Below are 26,258 nucleotides of genomic sequence, written 5' to 3' on the forward strand. Positions count from 1 at the left end.
GCCTATTTTCTCAGAATCTCAGACTGAACTTTTCAGGAAGTCGGCACCTAATATTTTTCACATGTGGGTGTTTCGGTTTGGTGCGTCAGTTTGCTTTGTTTCTCTGCAGCTTCTGGATTTTCTCCGCTAATGTCGTTCTCCTGCTTCAGGTGTTATGGAGCTAACTGAAGGTGGAGTACAAACCCTGTGACATGTTGGCCCAAGCAGAATCATGGCATCTTGGACCTCCTCCTAAACATCACAAGCTCCTAGTGTCGTCATGGCCTCCAGCTATGCACCGCCGTTTGAGGGCACAGGTGAAGTAAAGGAGGGCTTTCTCTGCCCTCTGTGCCTGAAGGACCTCCAGTCTTTCTACCAACTCCAGGGCCACTATGAGGAGGAGCATTCAGGAGACGATCGGCATGTTCGAGGACAGCTCAAGAGTATGTACAGTAGCAGATAATCTTCTTGGTGAAACTGTGAGTTAATGGTTTGAACTGATTTCAGCTGAATTTGGATCAATTTAGATTCCATATAACTGAATAATAATAAAATACCAGTTCACCTTCAGACAGGCTATATGAAAGAAAAATATAATTTATTGAAGCAAAGTAGTTGTTATGTAAAAACAGCATTCTCTGACAGCAATGCTTTTGAGTCCATAATAATTCCAGTTGTTTTTGTCTTTGTTTTTGTTCTTTTTTTCTTTTTTTTTTTTTTTGCTGTTTTCTATACAACGTGGTGGTAAAATGCTGAAATATGACCCTTTCTGTCCCATTCAGATTGTTTTTTTTTTCCCCTCTTTTATTGCTATGTATTTAGATTTGGTTCAGAAGGCAAAAAAAGCCAAAGACAAACTGTTGAAGAGGGATGGAGACGACCGACCAGACACCGGCAGTTATGAGTCCTTCTACTACGGTGGGGTCGACCCATACATGTGGGAACCTCAGGAACTGGGTAATACTCTACTTCTGTAACATATAATAAATATATAAAAGTGCAAGTAAAGCAAAAAATAAAGGGACAATACACAATTGTTTGAATTTGTTACATTTATCAAGGTTTTATGCTTTTATTTTCCCCCACAGGAGCAACTAGAAGTCACCTGGACCTGTTTAAGAAACACCGGGCAGCGCGCATCGATCATTATGTTATTGAAGTCAATAAGCTCATCATTAGACTGGAAAAGGTTTGCCCAATAAATATTGCAAAGTGCATAGTTTTCTTCCTGCTCTTTTCATTTTAATAACGCAACTATTAACTATACAAAATTATGTATCAGTTGACGGCGTTTGACCGAGCCAACGCAGATGCTGCTAAAATTAGAGGTCTGTTTCTTTAATCCTCCAAAATCATGTCGGCTTTCTGCCAGTCTGAACTTGTGTAGCAAACAAAGGATTTTCCTCTTCTTGTGCAGCCATTGAGAAGTCTGTGGTGTCCTGGGTGAGTGACTCCGATGTCCCCTTCTGTCCCGATTGTGGAAACAAGTTCAACATCCGAAACAGACGCCACCACTGTCGGCTCTGTGGATCCATCATGTGCAGGAGGTGCATGGAGTTCGTTCCCCTGCCTTTGGCCCGTACGTAGCAACACTTTGAAAATCTGAAGTCGTGTCTTGGGTCTGTGCTTTTTGCTAAGTTTCTTTACACATTTAAACAGAGAAGCTCATCAATGGCACCCGAGAAGCTCTGTGTGTGCCTGGAAGCCCCAGTCAGTCTCAGTCTCCTCCAGCGGGGGGCGGAGGCAGTGGGATGGGCTCCAGGAGGGGCAGCATCACCAGCTTGAGCAGCGTAGCGTCCATTTTGGAAGAGAAGGATGATGAGAAGATCCGCTGCTGTCACCACTGCATGGACACTCTGCTGAAGAGGCAGCAGAAGTTGGAGGAGAAGGATCACGTTCCAGATATAGTGAAACTGTATGAGGTTGGTGGAACCACTGGAGCGCAGCTGATTATCTTTTGAGTTCCTTCCTGTCATTCATCGTTTTCCTTCGAGGCTTCCTGCTCACAGTCATTGTCTTCCTGTCAGAGGCTGAGAATGTGCATGGAGAAGGTGGAGGAGAAGGCTCCAGAGTATATCCGAATGGCTGAATCCCTCAAGTAAGCCACATTAGAAAGCATTAATAAAAAAAAAAATTATAATTTATTTGAAAGAAATTTAGTCTCACTAAATTCTCACCCTATGCAATTATTTGTGTATTTTTTCTTTTACTTTAAATTTGCCTGCAAAAATTCGGCCTGCAGAAATTCGTTGTAAAGAAATTCATTATGAAATTTGTCCCAGTCAGAGGAGCAACTCTTAATAGCTACAGTAACCAGCTACCTGTTTGTCACATAATCAAAGTAGCATAATTCAGTTGGCTAAAAGCAGCTGGACTGATTGTTTTGGCTTGAGTCACTAAAAAAAATCACAGCATTTGAAGACAAGTTTTTGATGGTGAATATCTGCAAGCTAAATTTTTGCTAGTAAGTTTAAAGTACAAAAAACTCACAAATTATGGCACAGGATAAACATTCTGTACCATCTACTGATACATTTTCTTCCATACATTTGTGGCTTACCTTTATTCTGAAATGATGATAATCTACTTCCTCCTTTCAAAGCGCCGGGGAAACCACATACAACCTGGACACTGCTGGAGGACTGAGGCTGGAAGTGCAGAAATACTACGAACTCATTGATGCTCTAAGGTACCTGCTGTTCGTGACAGAGGGTTTTTACAGCTGAAAGGACTGAGAGATTAAACTGAATTATTTTCTTCTCAGTAAGAAGATTTTAACACTGGGGACGAAAAGTGAGCCGCAGCCACACCCGAAGGCGCTCCAGCTACAGAGGATGATACGCTACACAGCCACGCTGTTTGTCCAGGTGATACAGGGAGGATTCACACCAGCTGTGTTTAGTAAACACGTGCATTCACACACGGTTACCTAGAACACGTGAATGCACAGTTGAACTGTGATGTGCCTTCAAACGTAGGTCTCTCTTCAGTTGAAGTGAACTCTGGTGCGGTTCAGATGCATATGCGAATGCCAAATGGAACCTCCAAAAGCAGGAAGCAAAGTATAGTGCAGGGCATTCTGGGTAAATGTAACCTAAATAAACTTGTGTGTCTGGCTTTAGCGGGAGAATTGGCTTGTGGTTTTACGGATGACAAAGGAGAAATCCTAAAAGCCCAATTTGTGTTTACATTTCGTGAAGAAGGAAGTTCTTGCTTCACTTTCTCTAGAAAGTGAAGCTACAGTAACCAGCTACCTGTTGTCACACATAATCAAAGTAGCATAATTCAGTTGGCTAAAAGCAGCTGGACTGATTGTTTTGGCTTGAGTCACTAAAAAAATCACTTCACTTTGCTTCACTTTCTAGAGAAAGTGAAGCAAGAACTTCACTTTCGAAAGTGAAGTTCTTGCTTCACTTTCTAGAGAAAGTGAAGCAAGAACTTCACTTTCGAAAGTGAAGTTCTTGCTTCACTGAAGGAAACACTGAAGAGGTTTCCTTCAGTGTTTCTTGGTGTAGCCCCAAAGGCAAGGGAAGGAACAGATTTTTCAAAGGTTTTGTTTGTTTGTTTGTTTTGGTCCCTAATTGAACAGTCTACCAGACTATCGCCATAATGAAGACTCTTTGTGAATGGAAAACATTCACTCATTTTCATTTCATTTTTTTGGCTGTTGTTTTTCCAGGAGAAGCTTTTGGGGCTGATGTCTTTACCCACTAAGGACAAATATGAAGAGCTGAAAGAGAAGAGGAAACAGGACCAAGAGAGACGACTCCAACAAGAGAGACAGGTAAGATTCTCCACCTACACCTTTATTTCCTTTCTCTGAGATAACAAGTCGCTAAATATTAAATATCTCCCTGGACAACAGGCGGCCCAGGAGAGTCTAAAAAGGAGGCAGGAGTATGAGAAAAACCGCCCACCGGTTAATGGAGAGCTGCCGCAGGCCTCTAGAGGCCCCCGCATGACCAAGGCTGGCGGCTGGCTGCCCTCTGCTGACTCCGCCCACGCTCGCAGCGAGCTGGAAGACCCCCTCTTACAGCAGATTGAAAACATTCAGTCATTCCTCCGTCAGGCGCGTGAAGCTCAGCGGACAGATGAGGTCGCCATGTTGGAGGAGAACCTGCGTCAGCTGCAGGATGAGTACGACCAGCAGCAGACCAGCATGGCCATCGCTCTCTCCCAAAAACTGGCGCAGGAGGAGAGCTTGCAGCAAGGGGAGCTGCAGCGCCTGGAGGAGAGGGAGAGGGAAGGAAGGGAGCAATGGGGCTCCACTTTCGTCTCCACGCAGCCGTCCTTCACCTGGGAGCCGTCTCTGGATATCAACCCAGCAGGAGATCACCAGGTGGAGTCGGGAGTGGAAACTACGGCAGAGATCCCGACTCTGAAAACCGAGGCCAGTCCATCAGCCGTCAGAGCCCTCTCCTCGCTCACACCTCTAGAGGATTCTCCTCCAAGACTAAGGAGCTTAGGGGGGCACATAACCCCGCCTAGTGGTGAAGGACAGAGCAGCACTTCCCTTAACCCTTTTGAAGAGGAGGACTCCACTCCCATTGAGGAGGATCCATCCAATCCCTTCTTCGAGGACATCAAGAAGGAAGTTTCCAACGGCAAGAAGGAATACAACCCCTTTGAAGAGGACACAGACAGAGAGGACCAACAGGCTGAAACTACACCAAGCAACCCGTTCGGGGAGGACGACGCAGACACAGGCAACCCCTTTATGGACGCCTCTGGGAACTCGCCCGAGGCCTCCACCAACCCCTTCGACGGGGACGTCGACGACGAAGCTCTGCCCGATGTGGACATGATAGAGGAAGAGCTGCTGCTCCAGCAGATCGACAACATCAGGGCGTACATCTTCGATGCCAAACTCAGCGGGCGGCTCGACGAGGTTGAGCTCTTGTCGGAGAACCTCAAAGAGCTACAGCACACTCTGCAGGAGCAGAAGAAGAAGAGGCACTAACAGTCTGGCTCCGATCGCCTGCTATTTACCAAGTTGTCCGAGGCTCGCACACTTTAGGAATGGTCAACCCAATTTACTGCAGTTTGAATGAAATCTGATCCATCAGACGCTAATTAAAAATGTGTACCTAGAGTTACGGTCCCTAATTTTCTAACATATTTTTAGATCATTTAGGGTTGCATAGGGCTGAGCTCAAACCCATGCATGAACTTAAATCACAGAGTAAAAATTAATTTGTACAGGCACACTTACGGAGTTGTAACAATGCAAACACGAACAAAGGAAGACAGCAGAATGTTATTTGAATGAGTTGGATGATGTGGTTTAGTTCTTCAGGTGAAGCTGTGAACAAAGTCCAAAAGTTTTAACTCTGCCTTTGTGCATTTCCAACAGTGCCAAGAACAACACTGGGAGTGAAGGGTTAACTTTTAGGTCTGCAACTGTAAACGTCTTAAAATTAGAATAACTTCTATAGCAGCGAATTAACTAATTGTTGACGTAACCCAATAGGTTTGTATTAAGAGTTAAAGGTGCATTACACCATAGTCATTTTTACGTGTACATGCTAAGAAATTTAAGCTTAGAACTGTTTGTTTCCCTACAATAACAGTGACAGAAATACTTGGACGTTAAAATCTGCACTAATGATTTCTTTCTGTTAATCTAAACTCCAACTGTGTCTGAAAGTTTTGATCAAATGAATTAGATAAACTGCTTTTTATGCACTTCGCTTTGAGAAAAAAAAATAAAAAATTGTGATTCCACCTAAAGCCAACAAAGACAAAAAAAAAAAAAAAGAATTCATGTCCTACTGTGACCCGGCAGGGTGAGGTGAGGTGATGTTTTGTTTCGTTTACGGTGAGCCTCGTGTGTCTGTTTGATGTTGAACTCGTGGCTGGACTCGTCTTCCCGCTCTCCCGGTGCATGTTATCGCTTTAGATCTTCAATCCAGAGTTTATCTGAACAAGCTCACTCGTCCTGCGCGAACTTAACACAACGACACTGTTTAGCAAGGAACACTGTAGACGGCCGTTAATAAAGAGTAGGATGCTCAAATCTGCGCGCCTAGAAATGATGATTATAGAAAACTTAAGACACTTGTTAGATGTATGCTAACACTACATGAATGCCAGCAGTATTATGATCCAGGGCTGCTATGTTTGCTCCAACTTGAATTTGTTGTTGTGCTTTCTGTCAGGTTTTCCATTTTCTTTGCGTTTATCTGCTAAACTGTAACATCTGCAGATCATCAGAAACCTGTGGCAGAAATAATTTTGTGACGTTGTGAATTCCTTACATGTATGTTAGCAGTTGATTTTAGTTTTTAGGTAATTGCAACATGCCTACATTAAAACAAGGAACTGCACAATGATTCACAGCCATCACTTTCGTAAGAGGAAGTTTCTTCAACACAAATAAATTCATCTGTAACAATATTTTGTGATGGGTTTTTTTTTTTTTTTGTTCCTGTTTCTAATCTCCTGGTGGGCAAAAAAAATTGCATATGTAATTAATTGGAATGCCACTGGATGGGGTTTATTTCAGAAAAATTAAGTTTCAACATGAAACGGGTATAGACCCATCACAACCCAACCTGTGTGTTTTAAACATTCCTGCCAGTTTTGACCTGCAATAACACAAGATTCATTCTCTTAAAACATAAATCGTTTACAAGCAATAAAAACAGAGAAATATTCAAGTTAACCCAATCATGGGGATTGCAGTTGAAATGAGTGCTCAGTAAATAAGACATCCTCCACTTTGCTGGAAAGTTGAGTGGAAGGTAAAAGTATAGTAGAATAACCTACACAGGAATAATTAAAGCCTTGAGAGAATTGTGATGTAAAGGAAATTCAAGAGTTGGGGGAGATTGGAAAGGTGTGAACTTCAGCTGGAGTCGGAGCTAAATCTCTTTTTGTGGAGTCACACCTGCACCAGAGAAAATGAGAAAAATGGACTGCTGCTGAGTGGTACAAACTCCTCTTTAAACTTAATTTAAAAAGAGAACACTTGCATGCACGAGACTGAGAATTTTTGAGTGTAAAACTTTATCCCAGCAGTAACTCAAACATACATATTAACCTGCACAGAATTTCACATAAATGAGCTATTGAGAGTTGGACGTTAACATCTGTATTGATGAATGTTAAAAGTCTGTGTGAAAATGGTGGAGCAGATCATCGTGTGTCAGTGCGATGCTGCAGCTTCTGGCTGGAGCATATGTCCTTTAATATAGCCATCACAGCCAGATAAATGTCCAGAGGAGATGTAAAAGTGAGCTGCTTGGCCTCTCAGTCCTGTGACTGTGCCATCTTGGCTCTGTATTTGCCCGTCATCTCCTTTGGAAGCGGCTTGGTGCCGGGACACGGCACTTGGCCCGCGACTTCACAGATGCACTCCCTCAGACAGTACTTCTTTGGGCCGAAGTTGGCAGGGTGGGACGCCTGCATCTTGGCTTGAGCTTCAGCATGCAGCACTTCACTACAGAGAGAGGAGAGCAGAACAGCTGCATTAACAGGCTGCCTCAATATGAGTTGGCTTTTTTTTGTCATGTCAGAGCTGAATATTAGCTTTTGTCAAGGCTGATAAACGTGTGCTCTTTGCTTTCCCATTTTAAACAGTAAAGACAAACATAAGATTATCACCCACTTCTCCAAAGCTCTCACGTGATCTATATTAAATCTTCCCTTTAAAATTAGGCTACTGTAATAAAATTTATCTGAAGGCTTTCATCTCATCTTCAGCGCTTGTTCACATCTGTAAATAAATACAAACTCATAGCAATTGCATGAACACCTTTGAGTGCCATAAAACACCATCCATACTTACTCTGATTTACCCAGAATCTTCTTTACATGCTGTGAAATTTGCTTGCAGTCCTTTCCCTCCACATCCACCAGGACCTGTTCACCATCATCTAAACAGAGGCGGAGTCAACCTCAAAGTTAAGACAGCATCTAAAACAATCCTTCACCAACATGAGAAATCTTTCTCTCTCTCACACACACACACACACACACACACCCAGGTAAAACTTGAGGAAGGGCGATGGTGTCATATTCTTGAACATCATTATTTGGACCCACGGGTTCTTGTACTGAATCTGCGGGATGTTGAAGAACACAAACTTCCTGGAAGACATAAAATAAAGAATTAACATCTTAAAACTATGCAGGAACTGATATAAACTGCAATACTCCCGATGGATAAAACTATATGTGACTGCTGCAGTGTAATGTGGCTGTAAACCTAGTGCTTGTGTGATGCTAAGCCGTTAGCTCTGACCTTGCTCCTTCGCCGAGCTCTCCATGTGTGTTGTAATTCACGGTCATGATCTTCACCTTCTTCTTAAAGATGATGTCGCCCTTCTGGAGGTACTCCAGCGTCCTTCTGATCGGATACCTCCCTTTCATAGGCATGTTTACCTATTTACAAATCAATTTTATTTGGAAGTCACAAGCGCACGTACGCGGTGCTTGACGCAGTTTGATGACGTTCCACTACGTCAGGTAAACACCACGAGTTGACGGTACTTGTAGTTTTAATAAATTCGCAGTTACATCACTTATTTTCTCCTTTTCTCCTGATTGTCATACATTTTGCCACCGTTCTTCAACTTATGGATTCATCACTGTTCCAACTCACTTGAATCAAAATGCTAAATTGCCTCCTTTAGCATATCAGCAGGTTTTGCACAGGTGTGTTGGAGAAGGTAAGCATCCAAAAGTTGCAGGACAGTGGCATATGACTTGAGTTGCAGACTCCTGGCTTATGAAGACTTTTGCCAAATTAATCATACTTCTGGAACTTTCAGTTAACACATTTTGCTGCAAACTTCAACATACACAATTGGCATTTTCTATGGCTGCAAAACACAAAATCGAATATTTATTTTATTTTTTACACAAAATCCTGACAAAACCCCCTTTACTCTTATACCTCTAAATAAAAAGCCAGTGTAAGATTGTTTATACTTATTTTTTTTTAAATGACTTTTTTTTTTTTGCTACATATGACTTCCACAGCTACAACCTCCTTTTAAAAGAATGTGTAAAAAATTGGAAACAATACACCCAGTCAGTCTAGATTAGCTCAATTTATATATTTCAGCTTTAATACTTTTTGTCCATCTAAAATAGGAAGTCTACATGTTTTTTGTCACTGTGACAAAAAAAAAGCATCTTGAAAATCCAGAAAAAAAAACAGATAAAAAAAATAACATAAATCTCAAACTTCTTCAAAGAACAACATCAGGCCTGTTACATTAAATGAATAGATGTTTATTTTAGTTGAAATAAGAGGCATTGCTTCAGAGAAGCTAGCCTCCTACTGGAATGCAGAAACAAGAGTTCAGTTCTTAATACATTTGATTTATATCAGTGAGGTAGAAATGTAGGGTTGTAACCATCTTGGGAAATAAATGTTTAAAATTCACCATTCAAACTTTTGGAGACAGAAAAAAGAACAGAGTAGATTCACATAGTATCAAAAAATGTTAACCAAATGATACCACAAAAGAGGATGATCTATGCATCTGGAATAGCTGCTAAAGCCACAACATTTAAATCAATATTTCACATACTGCATTTATTAAAATGTGCTTAAGCAATTTCTTCATGCATGGCAATGCACTATAAAAATGACAACAATGCTCCTTATTAGGGCTCACAGAAAGATTATAAAACCCTGTTTAAAAACAACATGCGCTCATTTTATAATGTCCATTACATGTACAAATGTCGTCATTTCATCACCAGTGCCTTTTTAGAAAGAGTCTTTTCAGGTTTAAAACCAAAACATTACAATTGATGTTCATGAGACACAAACCTGGCTGACTTATGTACATCCCCGTTACCATTCATGTTGCTGTGGATGTTTATTTAAACATATATACAAGAGGGTAAAGCCAATGCATATCTCAATGCTGTCCTCAAGACATGAATGCATTCAAGGCTGGCTTTCCACAGAATCTCATTGTTTTTCAATCAGGGATACCTGCCCAAAAAGTACTTTAAGTACACTTAGTATGCAACAAGCAAATTTGTTCAAAACAAATGAATGTTTTCAAAAAACATACAAAATATACAGCTTTAGTCAGCCCAAATGCAGTGGAACACCACAGAAGCTGAGTAATGTGCAACAAAATACCAATGCAGACATAAAGTGTAGCTTAGCTACACATTAGAACGAGTTTTAAACCCAAAGCTTTTAAATAATCGTCTTTAAAACATTCTCAATTGATTGAAGACAAAGATAGACGTGTGTGTCTACAGAGCTGTAACACTGATGGGACAGAAGGACAAAACATAACTGATTGTCAATAAGGAAAAAAAGTGGAGGAGGTGATTGCACAGATTTTAAAAGCAGTGTACCTTAATAAATGCATCCACATTCAAATACACCAAGAAATGTCCTTTATGGTAATAAAAGACAACAGCACTGCTCAGACCAAGGCCTTCTGCTAGGAAGCTGGTTCAAACACATTTTCTCTTAGAGGACCAGTTTAACTAAAATTAGATTTGAAGATTACATCTCTGTGAGTAGGAAGCTCATTATCAACTCGGCAGGCCTGAGTGATGCAGGATACAAGAGTGTTAATATAAAACAGATGGAGCGGTAATTAAAGAAGAAAAGACGAAGAAAGGAAGGAAGCTGGCAAAAAAAAAAAACACTAGGGATGCACTGATATGAACATATGAGCTAACATCAAAATTCCTTTCGACGCCTTGGAAAAAAAACAGCCACACCGCTGACTTCACCAGAGCTTCTCTGCTTCAGGTAAACTCATCGCAATCCTGCGCTGCATCGCCATCACTGTCACAAACACAGTTCCTCCCCTCCTCCTCCAGAAACAAATGGCAACAAGATGAAAATAAATCTTGTTGCCATTTGTTTTTTTTTTTTGTTTTTTTGTTTTTAATCAGATCAATGCTGATCAAATTACTAATGTTGGCAGATACCGATGATAGCACCTGAAAAAAAATCCCAAAACAATTGCTGGGAATGTGAAGATTAGTGTACATTTCGATCTCATATTCAAATGATCAAAGCATAATTGTACTTATACTGCAATGATGGAAAAAGAATGAGAATAATTAAAGGAATAAGGGTTAATCATAACAGCTACAATTTTTCTCAGGGTACAGCAATAATATCACTTTATTTTCTGTTTTTCTAATATTATGCTGCCCGAGTGTCTTCTAGGAGTTACCATGGTGATAGATCCAGGTCAGAAGTGAATTAGCTTCATCTTAAACTGAACCTGAAACTAAATTTACCTTGATAAACCTGCTTCATAGTTCAGGCCAACGGTATGAACATGGCTGATCTGGGTGTAAGTGTCGTAAAATAAACAAAATAAGTTAAAAGGCCTCCATTTAGATTATACGTAACAATTGTGAGGCTTGTTAATTAGCTTTTGTTAAAATACTTGGACAAAAACATCAACGAAATAAAAAACAAACATACAAAGCCAGTTTATATGTATTTTGATGTGAAAGTGATTTTAAATTTCTTGGCTATTAGAGACGTCTGTGTTTGAGTCTGAAACCTTTGCCACAAACATGAAACGTACCGACTGCAGAAAAAACCAAAACAATATGATCCTCCTGTAGGTTTACATAATCTGATGTTTACATTTCAGGCTGTGTTTGGTATTTTATTTGACGTTTTGGAATCGAAGGCTAGTACTCGATATTACATGTATTTGATCAACATCATAGAATATAAGGCTTATTTAAACATTTGACAATGAGGATCAAAGTGCTCAATGAAATGTGAAGAAAATATTAAAAGAGACAGTCGAGAAGTTACAGCTGACTGATTTTTTTTTTTCCCCATGTAGTTATGAGCGACTCACAGCATGAAGTGCAGAAAACATTCCTGGTCATCCTGGTTTTCCAATGCCATGTTACGCCAAATCCGGCAAGTCATGTTAGAAAACAAAGATTTGTAGTTCACCTACAGCCTTCTAGAGACCATGTACCTGAAAAATGAGATTTACAAACTTAACTGACACTTTTTAGGTCCTTGGTGTGTTGTCATTCTGTCGAGTCCGAGTCCTGGCTGTTGTACTCCGCCGTCTCCATCTTGAGGATGTAGGGAATGATGCTGTCAATAGAGACGTTGCCTATCAAGCCAGTGAAGAAGAGTTCCTCTGTGATACTTGAGTTCATTAGACGAAGGGCAGGCAGACGTGTCAGGATGCGCGTTAGTCTGAGGGGAAAAAAGATTATTTTAGTCAGATTTTGTCCAAAATCATCCCTGATGACTTATTTCAGTCAAAAATACCTGAACAATTTCTGCTTATATTCATGAAAGTTTAGGTCAGAACCACATACAAGCATACATACACTACACTTGAAACCATGTCTGAGGTAACATTATTTATTCCCTTATGTTGATGCTCTTATTTTAAAATGGGAGCAATAACAATGACTGTAGTGAGGTTTTTTTTTTTTTTTTTTGACATATTTCTATATTTTATACATCTATTTGAAAGTTAAGGTATGAAGAAGCCAGTCTGGTTCTGCTGAATGATTCTTGTTTGTTCTGAGTGACCAGATTCACTTTTAGTTTGTTTACTCTTGAAATAATTCATGCCATGAATTAATATCATTAACTGACCTGTATGTGTCTTCAGGATATGTTTTTTGCACATAGTCTTGCAGCTCCATGAGGGCTTTCTCTTGGAACTTCTCAACCTGGCCGCTGCTCTCCACACCTGGGTGATCTGATCATCAGGAAAAACAACAAAAAGAAAACAACTGAAATCTATTAAAAAAAAAAGAAACTAACCTGATTGTGTAGGTTTTTTATATATATATATAAAAATATGATTTAAAATAAGTTTCTTGTATTAAAGACAGTTCTCACCAGGACTGAATAACACGATAGCCTTTAGGTAGGCGTATTCGTAGCTGTCGGTCTCCAGCCGTGTCATGCTGTTACAAAACTCCTGGAACTTCCAGATGTGCTCCATCACCTGCTTCACCCTCTCTCCAGAAAGTTTGTCTGAAAAAAAAAGGGAAACTTCTAACATTTCTGTATAGATCCCATGAAACAAATGTAGTCATGGAGTTCAGCAGGGTCCTGGGCTTGGATTTCTAGATTTAATCTTATAATGTAAGACTTTTAATGAGCAAAAAATGAGGTACACGGCTAAGCTTTTTGTATGAAGCCATGTTAAGTTATTGTAAAGTTAGACAATTATGCAGATTTTACAAAAATAAAAGGTCTAAATGACTTGATTTTATACTTTGACATTCAGATAAATTTTAATTTTTTTTTTAAAACTGCCCAAGTAGAAACAAGCTGTCAAATATTTACAGAAATAGGTTTTTGGGGCTTCCTGCTTTCATTTGGAAATGGTCACTAAAACAAAAACATAAACAGAGTGATGCAAGACTTATGCATCTTCACAAGAACCTAAAAAATGTGGAGTGAGTGTGGTCCACACGCATCTGGTAGAAATGATTGCATTATCTCTTCAGCATAGTATCAACTTCCAAAGACCCCTGTTACTGACAAACGCATTTAAATAAAGCATGTAGCAGCAGGGAAACATCTATGACATGCAGGACAGCGGGGCCTTTGCAGCTGGGCTGGAGATCAATGTTACAGAAAATATTGCAACTTTCAGGCTTGTCATCACAGACAAACAAACTTCCCCGAATATTAATGTTTTAAGCTGGCTGATAATCAGGGGCACACACTGTCATGTTCATACCTGGGGGACAGGGCACACCACACAACTCAGAGGCTAAGACATGCAATATGTTAGCATTTAGTGCAAGCAACAACAGCTACAATCTAATAAAAATGACATTTCTTTGCTCCCGTTTTCATGTTTGTGTCCTACTGTGAGATGATGACGGGGTCTTTGGTCCATACCGTCCTGGACGCTGCTTTGCAGATGGTTGATGATGGCAGCGAGGATGGTTGACAGGTTCATCACGTGAGCGCACTGAGCAAGACCCAGGATGAACAGCTCGTTCCAGCAAGCTCGCACCAAGCTTGTGTTTGCCTCCTGACTGGGAAATGCATAAACATGTAAGACATACCACAAGCAAACAGGAGGTGGCAGCATTGCAACATGACAGGGATAGTTGACAGGGAAACTTTTGTGGCGCAGATTTCTTTTTCTCCCCCACCCAAGTGCTGAGAAGGCAGGAATGGAGCGTGCCCAGTGCATGGAGAGGAAGAGGAGTCTGGACGCCGACTCACAGATGTAGTGTACATTCAGATACTCGGGCATGGGGCTGGGCATGGTCAGCTGGAGCAAACAGAAACAGGAACAAGAACATTACAACCAGAGTTATATTAAAATAACATAAGAAGTGCGGCTGCTTCATTATCTTTGCGGTCGATTATTCTGTTGATTATTTTGACGATTAATTGATTAATCGCATTTTTAAAAATTGGCACATTCTGCAGATTTTTCATTTGTAATACGTTAAAAGATGAACGTAAAAATATTTTCAAAGAAGGGTTTAATATTTTAAGGGCAACACTTATATATTTTTGTACAGTTTTGACTTAAATCCTGCACTGAATATGTTGTTCTTTCAGCAAAAGGTTTTTTTTTTGTTTTTTGTTTTTGGAGTATTTACATTGCAGTTAACAATTAATTGATTACTAAATTAGTTAATGATTATCTCAGTAATCAATTCTTCACGATTGATCAGTTCAGTCCTAATAAAAAGCGAAAAAATCTGTTTTGTTCTGATATAAACAATTAACCATTAAGAATCATTTCAAAAACCATGCATATGGTTCGACTCTTGCCTGGTGTCTTACATCAGCAAAAAAAAAAAAAAAAAAAACACGACATTACCAGCCCACAGAAGAAGACATTTGTCATAATCTCAGAGTTTATTAAAGGTTTGCATGCATCCTCTTTTCCATCTCAGTGGCTTTAGAAGACTCCCTCCACTCACCTTGAAACCAACATGGCTGTCGGTGAGCAGCGGTCCCTCCACCTCGATGATGGGCGTCTCTTGGTCCCGTCCAATCAGCTGGATGGTAGTCCCACTGACACACTGCGACTTCTCAGCCAGGTTCTGTTCTGCCCCTGCTTCAGGTGGGTTGAAGACTTTGGCCAGAGTGTCAAAGGCACTGCATTGAAGTACATACAAACACACGCACACACATCTTTAACTCAATTAAGAGCATAATCTATAGCAAATAATAAATAAAAGAGATTTCCCTCATTTTTAAACTACTAAATCTAATTACAACAAAACCATACACATATTTCCTGAAGGATCTGAGATGAAGGTGTAGCTGAAATACTTTGAATATGACCAACTGACCGTGTAATCTCGCTTGCAGCCTGCTCCTCCTGCTGGCTGTCGGAGGTATCACCATTGTTCAGGCTCTCTTTCAGGGAGTCGCTCAGGTTGGCAAGCGATGTCACAACATTGGCGAGCGTCCCCAGGTTTCCATGCTCAGAATCCATCTAAAGCAAACACATAATTCTCACATTATGGCATCAACTTCAGTCAAAAGACATTGATGCTGGAAGTTATTCAAAGAAGCAGAGAACAGCGTGAGGCAGCAGAGCACGGCGTATCTTTATGATCAGATGTACCTTGGAGTCTGTTGCCAACAGCAACGTCCCATCAGCCTGAATAACCGGCTGCTGGATATTAACCAGCATTCCCTGGTCCAGCAGGCTGGATCTGTACAACAATACAATGATAACCTGAGTAAATACAAAAAAGCAGTTTTCACATTATGACTTCATTTATTGCAAAGAATCGCTAAGAATATCCAAACCAACGTGGCTTTATGTAAAAAAAGTAATTGCATGGAGGATTTGGATTGCTTTTGTTTCCTTAAAAATAGAATGATCTCTTAGGTTATCATTGCCTGGCATTAATAATTGTTTAAACAAGACATAAAAAAAGAGACATTGATAATTAACAAAATACTTGTTTGCAGCGCTATATATGAACAGGTCTCATTTCTACTGACCTGGAACCATCTGTATCCGTATCAGAGATAAAGGTTGGCGTAGCGATGAGTGGGCTGTTGAGATCCTTGCGGATGTAGATCTTCTGGGTGGAGGCAGCACAGTTGGAGTGTCTTTCTCGGGGAACAACGTCGATGGGTTTCCTCTCACTCTGGACAGCTAAACATTTACACCAAGCAGAATGTTACTATTTTTTTTTTTTGAGTAATACAACAGCTACTACTACTACTACTACTACAAATAATAATAATGACACATGACAAGTCAAGAAGAAATTGATCGTCAGATATTTCCAAGGCATAAACAAAGTGAAGACAATTAAAGATCAACAGCAAAGAAAGTTAGTGCTTTTATCAGCAAAATGGCAAAAAGACCTGCTGAAAAATGTCTTGGTGGTACCTTCACAACTAGGCATTTACTAACCACTCTCTTAGAAAGTATAAGTAAAAAGAAAACAATGTTGTTCAGTCTCCCTTAATCCAACTAATTACATTTGTTTAACTGAAACAATATTTAAGGGCTCAATCTGGACGCAAACTCACAATCAGTTTTCATCCCCATCTTAAGGCATTTTCTCAGCCGGCAGAACTGGCAGCGGTTGCGGTGATGTTTGTTGATGACACAGTCCTGCTTACTGCGACAGCTGTAGGTGAGATTTTTCCTCACACTCCGCTTAAAGAAACCTTTGCATCCCTCACAGCTGACAGCTCCATAGTGACGCCCTGAAAGCGCACAAAAGTGTTTGAGTCCTAGTGCCGACAGAGTGAAGCTGAACAGCCAAAAGGTAGAATACCTGAAGCTTTGTCGCCACACACCACGCAATATTCCACTGGCTGAGATCGACTTAGATCTCCTGACTGTCCCAACAAACGCTCCATTGACACTGGATCTGTGACGATCTGAAGGGTAAAGGCAAGAGCAAACTCATATTTTACAAGTTTCCAATTTAAACGGTCCACATAACGTCAAGGATATATTTAAAAAACAGTAAAAACATTCAAACAAAGGATGCGCCAGCAGATTTCTCAACATTATGGAGCAGGGGGGGATATAGTGGAACAAATGTACCTGTATCCTTCCCGGCATCAGGCTGTCTGCAGCTGTGAAGATGACCTGCTTCGAGTTGTGAGTCTCCGGTGAGGCCAGGATAACCTTGCTCGCCCCTGAGCTGTCAGCCGTTGTCAGGATGAACTGCTGTTTTGAAGCACTGGACGGGTTCATCGCTGTCACAATCTGGATCTTCTGACCCGTCTGCTGGTCGGTTACAATCTGAAGAGTCCAGGGGCAGAAGAGGGAGACAGAAAATGTGTGATTATTAATGCAAATAAGAAATAAAAGCATAGAGACATGTTACATGCAGCATCTGCATGGTATTGCACTGTTGATTCGATTACCTGTATTTGCTGTGGTGTTGTGGCAGGCTCTGCAGAGATGACCCGGAAGCGCTGGGGAGACTCACCCATCACTGGATCTGATGGAGAGCATGACCCCTAACCCAGTTAAGCACAAATAATTTTTTGTCAGCTAGCAAACACAAATATAGTTCTTAAATCTGGAATCCATAGAAACATTATTTCTGTGGAAGTATTATAAAAAGTATTGTGGAATGTTATGGATTCATAACACTTTATGAATCCATTAAAATAATTTGACTGTGTGATGTGAAACAAAACAGGAGGAAAGCCTTTCTCTGTACACTGACCTCTGCCTCATGCTCAGAGTCTGATTTCTGCTGAGAGAGCAGAGTCAGGTTGGTCGCCATGATCACGTGGAGTCATTAGTGAGGTCTGAGGAATGCAAGAGACTTTATTCATAAACAGGTTTATTATTTGTTTTATATAATTCAAACTAAACTGGGGTGTGACATATTGGTGTTTTCTTTCATAAAGGCTGATAATAGTAATGTTTTGAACTTGTTTCTAAGCGATCATTTAGACTAAATTACACTGGCTATGAGTTCCCCTATAAAAGGTCAAATGTGAAACTGCAGCTGCATTTTGAAAGTTGTAATCCTCAAAAATCAATGTGAGGTTCACAACGCATTTCCACATCTTATTAAGTACAAAAATGTTCATCATTTGCGCCTTTCTGTAATCACATATTTTCATTTTTACACCTTTACATAACCTTTATTAGTCAGCGTTACTTTAAAAGACTCCAGCTGCAGCTGATTAATGTACCTGCAGTAGTCCACCGGGAGGAGCGTGAGGCTTCATGTTGTTTACAGATTGGCTGAACAGTTTGTCCATCAGTAACTTCACTCCAAACACAAAACAGAACAAAATGGAGAATCTGGCGTTTGGCCAATATAACCGCAGACGTTATGATAATTGGTATAATGAAACGATTTTCTTAATAGGCAGTGGAGTGGGTGACATCTAATATTCTGATTGGAGATGCAAAAAAAAAAAATCAGCTTTTCCAAATAAATCTCTGACAGACATTTCCATCCACTCGTGTCAGCTGGATGGCAAAGGTAAAAGGGTCGAGTTCATCCGGTGTTAGCTGCCGCTGCTAGCTTAGATGCATATAAACCTATGGTAGGCTATGGAGCAGCAACTAGCGGGGTCTGCCTCTGAGATTCACAATGCAGGGAGCACAACAAATCAACAGCGTTGTCATTAGTTAATAATCAGCTAAAGTGTCTGTGCCGACAGCCAGACTGCGCGCAGTTTGTTTCTGTTCATCCCCGGAGGTAAAGCACCCGCAGCCGGACAGGAAGCTAAGCAGCTAGCTGCTGTTTTGTGACCCAGCGCTGCTTCTTCATAGGGCTTTAATGCTTCCAGTCCAGGACTGACACTCACCTCAGAGGGCCGCCGCTCTCAGCTTTAAGGCGCTCGGTTGTTTTATAAAAAATAATTATTATTTTCTTCTGTTAAAGGTCATAGTTCGTGACCCCCGCACCAACAGCGCATTGATGATGATGATGATGATGATGTTTTTTCCCTCTTCTTCCTCCTCCCTCTCAGTCCGCGTGCCTCAACCCCCCCACTCCAAGCCTTAGCGCGAGCCAGACAGCGTTGACGTCATAATGTCTGGAGACTTGTCAAATTAAGCGTATTAAAAAAAAAAATAACGAGATAAAAAAACAATTTCAATTTAGGTATTATTTAGCTTTCTTGATAGGTTTCTGCGTGTCACTGTGTGCGTGAATGGTAATGACTGATTTCATTGTAAAGTGGCTCTGAGTGTCTTGATAAGCTCTATATAAATCTAATGACAATTTGTTTTTTTGTAAAATTAGTGTATTTCACCCTGTCATGTTTTCTGGTTGTGATAAATTATGATTACGTGAGTTACAGTTAATTATAATTTCTGTATGGTTTTGCACGCTTTAAAACTCAATCCGTATTCCCTTATGGGTTTAAAGACAATGGCCATAACAAAGCCCTGATGTTACCCCAGTGGAGACATTGTTGTCTAAAAAGGTGTGTGTGACTAAGACGGCCTATAAAACTAACTGAGTTACACAAGTTCTGTCAGGAGGAATGTGCCAGAACTCTAGTAAACTGTGAGAAGTTTGTGGAAGGAAACCTGAAAGGTTTGACCCACGTCATCCAGTTTATAAAACAATCACCGATGTTAACCAAATTTGAAGAAGGTTACAAAACAATTTCTAAAAAATGTTCTTGCTAGGTTTTCTGGCTGGCATTTAGCAAATAGAAATGATTTTTGGTAATTCTAAACAACCTAAAACCAGAGGAATTTGTTCAGATTTAACGTCAAAATGTGTATCTTTATATGGATTTTAACTGCATTCATCATGATCAAATATGCTCAGTTTTTTTGTTTCTTAGAATTTTGACTTCAGCTTCCCAAATGATTTAAATATTAGATCAGTAAGAAAGAAAAACATTCTGTCTCTTTCAAGCCATTAACAATGCAGATGTTAATGGCTTTTACATCTGCATTGCTGGTCAGTATTAGATCAGTAAGAAAGAAAAACATTCTGTCTCTTGAAAAACATACCCATGTTTTGTACAGTACATACTTGCTTGGGGCTCCTTTTTGCATAGATTTATGAAATGCATCACAGAATGGAAGCAATCACTCTGTGGTTCTGCTAAAGTGCTAAGGAAGCTCAGGTGACTTTGTTAATGGCTTTTACATCTGCATTGCTGGATCTGGCGTAGTTGATCTTCCTCTTAACAACACTCCATATATGTTCTATGGGAGTTTGGTCAGGTGAGTTTGCTGGAAATATTTGTACTTTGTAATTCTGGGCAGGTGTCAAGTCCTGCTGGAAAACGAACATTTGCATTTCTACAAAGCTTCTCAGTAAGCACTAAAATTGATTACTAGGCTGTTCTAACTTTGGACTGCATAAACACAGTGGACTAAAACCAGCAGACCACATGGCTCCTCAAGTTGCCAGACTGGAAACTTCACTGGAAAATGGAAACTCAACCAGCATGGATTCTAAACTTCTCCACTCTTGCTACAGACAAAGCGTTGTTTGGACCACTGAGCACCGATTCAGTCCCATTTCTCCAAAGTTCCAGTGAAACACTGCTGACCATCATCTAACTGTCTTGCAACAGAGGCAGCCCATATCCTGTAATTGTCTGTCCAGGATGTGACCCTGTGTGTTTTCACAAGCAACTGGTGGTCATTTTGAAAAGTGAGGACATTTTCTGGTCGTCATTTTTTATGTATTTACTTTTTTTTTTTTCAATTGTATGTAGCTCTACCAGTAAGGTTTAGAGAGGTATGATGTGGATTATGTTTTGGACATTTTTAGGAATAAACTTACAGTTTGGGAAAATGTCTGGGTATAAAGTTTGTATTTATTTGTTTTATTTATGTATCAGATGTGTCACAGCTGACATCAACCCATTTTTAGGGTGACATGGTTACAAAGTGTAACCATGTACACATAATGATAACTATTATATTATTATTATAATTATTGTAATTATGTGTTCTTTATGTGCGTAGTGAAAGTTAAAAAGAGATAAGAAGTAAAGCCTTACAGATAGATTTAAGGATAAACATAGATGCTTACTAATTGAATAGAAATTTAAATTTAGACGTTTGTGTCATACAGCAGACATGAACGAGTATTTTTTTCATGAAATGTTGTCTTTCAAAGTTAGAAATCAACCATATGCAGTTTTTACCAATGCAATTTAAGTGAACATCTTTTTTGTCTTATAATGTAAAAAGATTTTGTGTTGAATTTCAAAGAATACAATGCAGTGGGTCCAACAAACCTACAATGGATGAGTCCCCAAAATACAACCACCACACAGAGGTTAGTTTATTTTTCTAACTGCTTGGCTGTCATTAATTCATAAAAATAATCACATGGGATGTATCACATTGTGTACAATGGATCCTTAACGAGTTTTTTATTTTTTTATTTTTATCAACTTTAATGACGTTTAACCAAGGAGTTGACCTTGAAGGATGTTTTGAAACAAGAAAACCTGACAACCAATCTCTATTTATCATACTCAAAAATAGCCAGTAGGTGTCGCACAAAGTTCAGGTGTAAGGATGACAATAGGCGAACGTGAGAGCTTAAGTCACATAACGCTTTATGAGTAATATCCGCATATTTTCTCATCAATCCATTTTTTTTCTTTTCATCTTATCGTCGCTGTTTGATCAGCTTAATTCTAAGTGTTGTCTTTACCGGACTCCAAAAACGACCAGCAAACGTTCTCTGCGGACATTCAGTAAACGTTGGATGGAAGTTTTCTGAACCTTCAGTACATGATGGGATGGATATTAAAATATTATCAAAAACTGGGTTGGTGCGCCTCAGCAGGATATCGGACGTACCATCAATTTGTGGGGGAGAATCACTGAAGCCGTTAAATAAGAGGACCGGGGCACAGATTTGCCATCGGCCGCGCTGCCTGACCTCTTAACAACAACAACAAAAAAAAAGCAGTAAAATCTGCGGCGAACCGCTGCCAGATCGACCGCTCCATTTGCGCAACTGCACATCCCCCCAAATCAAAGACAAAAGGCTGCAGCAGAAACGAAAAGCTACCGGAGCTGCCGCAGAGAAAGGTGGAGGAGAGTGCAGCGGACCCAGAGGTGAGGACATGCCGCAAGAGGAATGCGTCTTCACGTGAAGCAACGATAGGAGTGGAGGGGGGTGGCGGGGTGGAGGAAAGCAGCGAGAAGACAGGGATATTTCTTTTGTTGTTGCTTGCAACACTAGCAGCAGGAGAGAAGGTGATGATGATGGTGATCACGGTCGGAAGGGGATGTTGCAAGCCCAGGTTAGGAAAGCGCGGAAACAGGACGGGGATCTTTCCGTCGCTGTGCGGGATCCTGGCGTGCGCCGCGGTGCTCGCGCTGCTCTTCCTGGACATCATTGAGACGTGGGTCACCTCGATGGGCATGAGCAGGGCGGTGGAGCCGCATGTCGCCATCGTCTCGCCCCAGAGCCTACCCCCCTCCAAACCAGAGGAGTTCCTGCTCATGCCCAGCCCGCTGGTGTGCCAGCGCGCCAAGCCGTACCTCATCGCCATAGTGACCTCAGCACCTGCCAATCAGGGGGCTCGTCAGGCCATCAGAGACACCTGGGGCGGACAGGTGGAGGTGCGGGGCCTGCGGGTCATGACCCTCTTCATGGTGGGCGTGGCCTCTGACCCCGGCCTGGGAAAGCTGCTGATACAAGAAGCCAGGGAGAAAGGGGACCTGATCCAGGGCCGGTTCTTGGACTCCTACTCCAACCTTACCCTGAAGACCCTGGCCATGCTGGGCTGGGCCCGCAGGTTCTGCCCTCAGGCTCACTTCTTGGCCAAAGTGGACGATGACGTCTTCTTCAATCCCAGCGTTCTTCTGCACTTCCTAAACAAAAGCCGGAACCCTTATGAGCAAGGGGACTTGTACCTGGGTAGAGTCCATCTCCACGTGGCCCCAAACCGAGACCCAGACAGCAAGCACTACCTCCCCTCAGGGGCCTACCCTTTGTCTGTGTTCCCCGACTATTGCAGCGGCACAGCCTACGTCTTTTCTCGCTCTGCATTGCTCAAAGTTGCCCTTGCAGCATCGGCATCGCCTCTGTCCACTCCTTTGCCCCCCGAGGATGTGTTTGTCGGCCTCTGCGCCTATGCTGCTGGAGTGCGGCCCTCACATTGCTCTCTCTTCTCTGGGGGTCCACCTGTGCCATACGGACGCTGCTGCTATCAAGCTATGGTGTCCGTCCACCAAATCACACCCAAGGAGATGCTGGACTACTGGAAAGATGTCCATTCACCCCCCACCTGCTCCTGGCTGAGTCAGCGAGCTTCTCTGGGGATGTGCAAAGTCAGGGCGATGCTGGGCTCAGCCCTGGGCCTGGAGAAATGACCGTGACTGCTATTAGGAGGTTATAGGACTCACTGGCGCTCTGCCTCGCACAACTGTTCTACAAGCTGTGAATCTACCTGCACTGATAGCATTTAGGTTAATTGTCATCATTAGAGCTTTATTTTTATAAGAACGTCAATTTTTGTTTTCTTTTCCCCCTCAGAAAACAGGATAATTTCAGGTTTTCTAAGTCTTTGTCTCACACCATCTAGCTTTGACAACATGCAGCTGAGAAACAAATATAAGCATGCTGCTTATATTGTACAACTGCTCACAATGAATGCACATAGGAGAAATGCTTTCAGACGCCGCCGTCTGAGTCCGATATCGAAACATCAAGACAAGCAGTCTGTTACAAGCTGCTTTAATTTAGAACTTAGTCTAAAAGCCTAGATGCATGTATTGCAAAAAATAATACCATTAGATTCAGTTCCATCAAACAACACAAATGAAGCTCCCTAAAAAAATACTCCAAAATAGAACTTTAATTTTTAACATTTATTGTATGTATGACATTTAAATGGTGGCACTTAGCAGACTGCTAAAAAAGTGAGGTTTAAATGATCAGTTCCAGTGACTAAAAGTGATTCATCTGATAGGTGTCTCACAAATGAAGAGCGGCACTATACTGTTAACGGTGAAATAATTTCACTAAGGATGCGCTACAATTTTGGTGTGCCTTGTTAATAAAAATAAATGTTTATTATGAACTGTAGGATGTATGCATTTCCTGAGTGTTTTTCTTTCTTCTTTTTCTCACTCAGGAAATGTATGAATCAAATTCTGGCGCCAATAAACAATCACGTGTGAGATGAAACTGGTCTGCGCATTTTCCTTTCAGTTTCTACAAATCAACAAGATCAAGTAATCCTGAGTTCGGATGGCATCAGTCGAGCTCAGAAAAATCACTAACAGGGTTTTGAAAAGGGCCTTCAGTAGAGAATGTCTTCTAACAGAGGAAACAGATGTGCTGTTCACAAAAACAAAAGTAATGGGGAGAAACAGGATGGGAGAGATACCTTATGTCTGTTTACTACAAGGTCAAATTCTTTGGTGTTTTCCATGAGGTAAGAAGAACACTAAAATCTTAAGAAAACAAAACTAGTATTTGGGGATCACTCAGGCAGGAAAAACGAGTAATGTCTATGCGAAAAATATATCTCTTTCTGATAATTAGGGTCTTTGTGCAAATGTTTAGGAAGGGAGGAATTCTGAGATTCCAGATGTAACTGGCAATGAGAACATCCTGTCTTGAGAGTGACCTTTGCTCTCTCTTTCTCTTTCTCTTTGGTTTTGAATAGGTCTCCCCATCCTATCCAAGTAATTTGAAACTGCTTAGAGGCTTAGGAGAGGACACACCTTCAATGCATATATTAAAATTAGGAATACACCTCTTAATAAAAACCTCCACTTCACAGAAGCAAATCGAATTGCTTTGTTTGCAGGCATGAGCAGTTCCCAAAGGCGCCTTTGCTTTTTCTCTTATTTTTGTATTTTGTTCATTTTTCTACTTTTCTTAAGTAATTAATATCTGTGTTATGGTTTGGACTTCTTGATGGGTTGGGTGTGATGCTGATCTGTTTTTCTACGCATTTGATTGTCTGAATAAAACCCTAGATATGTCTGAAGTTGAATGGCGACTGGTTGTTCTCTGTGTTTTTCCACTGTTGTACATGCAGAACTCTGAATTCGGGAAAATACAGGAAAATAACGAGCAAAGAAGTCTAACATTTTATTCCTCTAATTCAACAGCAGTTGTGGTCAAAAGTTATATAAATAGATACATATTAGTTTGGGCTTTTGTTGATCTATTTCCTCTGCTTCTTTTTTCTTGGTTTACTTATTTTTTCCACATAGAGCCAGGTACATGGATTTGGATAGCTTTCCTCCTCTGAAATGAAAGTATTTATCGAGAAAGAAAGTTTTCTTCCTTGCATTTACACAGGTTGCATCTCTCAGATTTCAAAGTTTATTTTATCATTTGAACCACTTCAGAGTGATTTAAAAAGAGAACAGAATCCATCCATCCAGTTTCTATACATTCTTGTCCCTAGTGGGGTCAGGAGGCGTGCTGGTACCCATCTCCGGCGAATGTTCCAGGTGAGAGGCAGGGTTCACTCTGGACAGGTCGCCAGTCTGTCGCAACACAGAGACAGACAGGATAAACAACCATGCGCACACACAAACCTAGGAAGAATTTAGAAAAACCAATTAACCTGACAGTCATGCTTTTGGACTTTGGGAGGAAGCCAGAGTACCCGGAGAGAACCCACGCATGCACAGGGAGAACATGCAAACTCCATGCAGAAAGACCCCAGCCCACAAATTGAACCCAGAATCTCCTTGTTGCAAAGCAACAGCTCTACCAACTGAGCCACTGTGCAGCCTAGAAAACAGAATAAACATGCAAAATGTGAAGAAAGTTCTTCTTGGCTCTGTATTCTTCTGGGCATGTTTTTGAGAGAAAGTGGGGCTTTAAAACTTACGGACACAGAGCCTACTGCAGCATAATGCCGTGATAGTCATTCACTATCTCTTATTTCACTGTAAGGTACATGGAATATGCAAAGAGACAGATGAACACTAAACACAAATATATGCGTCAATGCTTGAATGTGTCACAGGTGTCAGACAGATAGTCTTTTATGACTAATCATTTGAGCAATGTGGTGAAACCTGTTGGGAGATTGCCAGTCAAAGGCCTTCCAAACTAAAAAGACTTGGAATTCATCACCATAAACAGAAGTTCAAAATGCCAACACAGACATGTAAAAAAAAATGTTCAGCCCTTATAAGGTTTTGATTACAAAAGACAAAAAAAGTTTTCAATTTGTCACTGATGAGGGTAGAAATGTTTTTGACATGCAATTTTTTTTTTTTTAGCAAAACTAACAAAAACAGCTATGCTATTTTGATACCGCCTACTTTAGAAGTTTCAAGTCTTTTCTGTTTCCTAACAGATACAAAGTTCTTCTAAATCTTCCAGAGGTGTGAATCATGTTGGACTTACCGGAAGAAGCATACAATTTGATA

The 26,258-nt window shown here is 40.9% G+C and overlaps 4 protein-coding genes across 9 annotated transcripts in view; 2 read left to right on the forward strand and 2 right to left on the reverse strand.

The window, feature by feature from the left end:
* rbsn (rabenosyn, RAB effector) overlaps window positions 1-6,375 on the forward strand; it is a 13,607-nt gene extending 7,232 nt beyond the window's left edge. Inside the window, exons 2-12 of one of the 2 annotated variants that reach the window (XM_007562254.2) lie at window positions 150-422; window positions 802-936; window positions 1,068-1,168; window positions 1,262-1,307; window positions 1,397-1,558; window positions 1,639-1,901; window positions 2,007-2,077; window positions 2,582-2,668; window positions 2,744-2,846; window positions 3,659-3,763; window positions 3,845-6,375. In XM_007562254.2, the coding sequence (XP_007562316.1) occupies window positions 260-422; window positions 802-936; window positions 1,068-1,168; window positions 1,262-1,307; window positions 1,397-1,558; window positions 1,639-1,901; window positions 2,007-2,077; window positions 2,582-2,668; window positions 2,744-2,846; window positions 3,659-3,763; window positions 3,845-4,939 (2,331 nt within the window). In that variant the 5' untranslated portion in view covers window positions 150-259 and the 3' untranslated portion in view covers window positions 4,940-6,375. The remainder of the gene's footprint in view (window positions 1-149; window positions 423-801; window positions 937-1,067; window positions 1,169-1,261; window positions 1,308-1,396; window positions 1,559-1,638; window positions 1,902-2,006; window positions 2,078-2,581; window positions 2,669-2,743; window positions 2,847-3,658; window positions 3,764-3,844) is intronic. The other variant, XM_007562255.2, reaches the window with a different exon arrangement.
* A 592-nt stretch (window positions 6,376-6,967) lies between these two features.
* On the reverse strand, window positions 6,968-8,458 carry mrps25 (mitochondrial ribosomal protein S25). Its single transcript, XM_007562256.2, has 4 exons — window positions 8,225-8,458; window positions 7,964-8,070; window positions 7,769-7,856; window positions 6,968-7,420 (listed from the first exon to the last, which is right to left on the reverse strand). Exons 1-4 carry the CDS (start codon window positions 8,356-8,358, stop codon window positions 7,231-7,233), a joined length of 519 nt encoding a protein of 172 aa, XP_007562318.1. The 5' UTR covers window positions 8,359-8,458; the 3' UTR covers window positions 6,968-7,230.
* A 743-nt stretch (window positions 8,459-9,201) lies between these two features.
* nr2c2 (nuclear receptor subfamily 2, group C, member 2) lies at window positions 9,202-19,025 on the reverse strand. Of its 5 annotated transcripts, XM_007562258.2 has the most exons (15): window positions 18,719-18,995; window positions 17,617-17,701; window positions 17,309-17,404; window positions 16,983-17,183; window positions 16,708-16,813; window positions 16,457-16,636; window positions 15,917-16,073; window positions 15,531-15,621; window positions 15,253-15,398; window positions 14,878-15,055; window positions 14,092-14,213; window positions 13,832-13,971; window positions 12,815-12,952; window positions 12,566-12,671; window positions 9,202-12,154 (listed from the first exon to the last, which is right to left on the reverse strand). In XM_007562258.2, the coding sequence occupies exons 2-15, from the start codon at window positions 17,674-17,676 to the stop codon at window positions 11,980-11,982; spliced, it is 1,896 nt and encodes a 631-aa protein (XP_007562320.1). In that variant the 5' UTR covers window positions 17,677-17,701; window positions 18,719-18,995; the 3' UTR covers window positions 9,202-11,979. The 5 variants fall into 5 exon arrangements, with proteins under 5 accessions (XP_007562320.1, XP_016532045.1, XP_016532046.1 ...); XM_016676559.1 differs by having other exon boundaries at window positions 13,832-14,213; window positions 18,719-19,009; XM_016676560.1 differs by lacking the exon at window positions 18,719-18,995 and adding an exon at window positions 18,095-18,696 and having other exon boundaries at window positions 13,832-14,213.
* Window positions 19,026-21,363: 2,338 nt separating this feature from the next.
* On the forward strand, window positions 21,364-24,042 carry b3galt4 (UDP-Gal:betaGlcNAc beta 1,3-galactosyltransferase, polypeptide 4). The gene has a single exon (XM_007562263.2). The coding sequence runs from the start codon at window positions 22,107-22,109 to the stop codon at window positions 23,223-23,225; it is 1,119 nt and encodes a 372-aa protein (XP_007562325.1). The 5' UTR covers window positions 21,364-22,106; the 3' UTR covers window positions 23,226-24,042.
* Window positions 24,043-26,258: the final 2,216 nt, after the last annotated feature.

The sequence above is a fragment of the Poecilia formosa genome, unplaced genomic scaffold (genome assembly GCF_000485575.1).
Source record: "Poecilia formosa unplaced genomic scaffold, Poecilia_formosa-5.1.2 Scaffold135, whole genome shotgun sequence".
In the NCBI taxonomy this organism is placed as follows: Eukaryota; Metazoa; Chordata; class Actinopteri; order Cyprinodontiformes; family Poeciliidae; genus Poecilia; species Poecilia formosa.

Excerpts from the sequence above, each read along its gene's own strand:
- mrps25 (XM_007562256.2), bottom strand. The coding sequence starts at position 8,358 with ATGCCTATGAAAGGGAGGTATCCGATCAGAAGGACGCTGGAGTACCTC. Across the intron at positions 8,071-8,224 it reads GAGCTCGGCGAAGGAGCAAG|GAAGTTTGTGTTCTTCAACA; the intron begins GTCAGAGCTAAC and ends TATGTCTTCCAG. Across the intron at positions 7,421-7,768 it reads AAGATTCTGGGTAAATCAGA|TGAAGTGCTGCATGCTGAAG; the intron begins GTAAGTATGGAT and ends CTCTCTCTGTAG.
- b3galt4 (XM_007562263.2), top strand. The coding sequence starts at position 22,107 with ATGATGATGGTGATCACGGTCGGAAGGGGATGTTGCAAGCCCAGGTTA.
- nr2c2 (XM_016676559.1), bottom strand. The coding sequence starts at position 17,676 with ATGGCGACCAACCTGACTCTGCTCTCTCAGCAGAAATCAGACTCTGAG. Across the intron at positions 16,814-16,982 it reads TGATGCCGGGAAGGATACAG|ATCGTCACAGATCCAGTGTC; the intron begins GTACATTTGTTC and ends TTTACCCTTCAG. Across the intron at positions 12,953-13,831 it reads GCAAAGCAGCGTCCAGGACG|ACAAACTTTCTGGAGAGAGG; the intron begins GTATGGACCAAA and ends TTTTTTTTTCAG.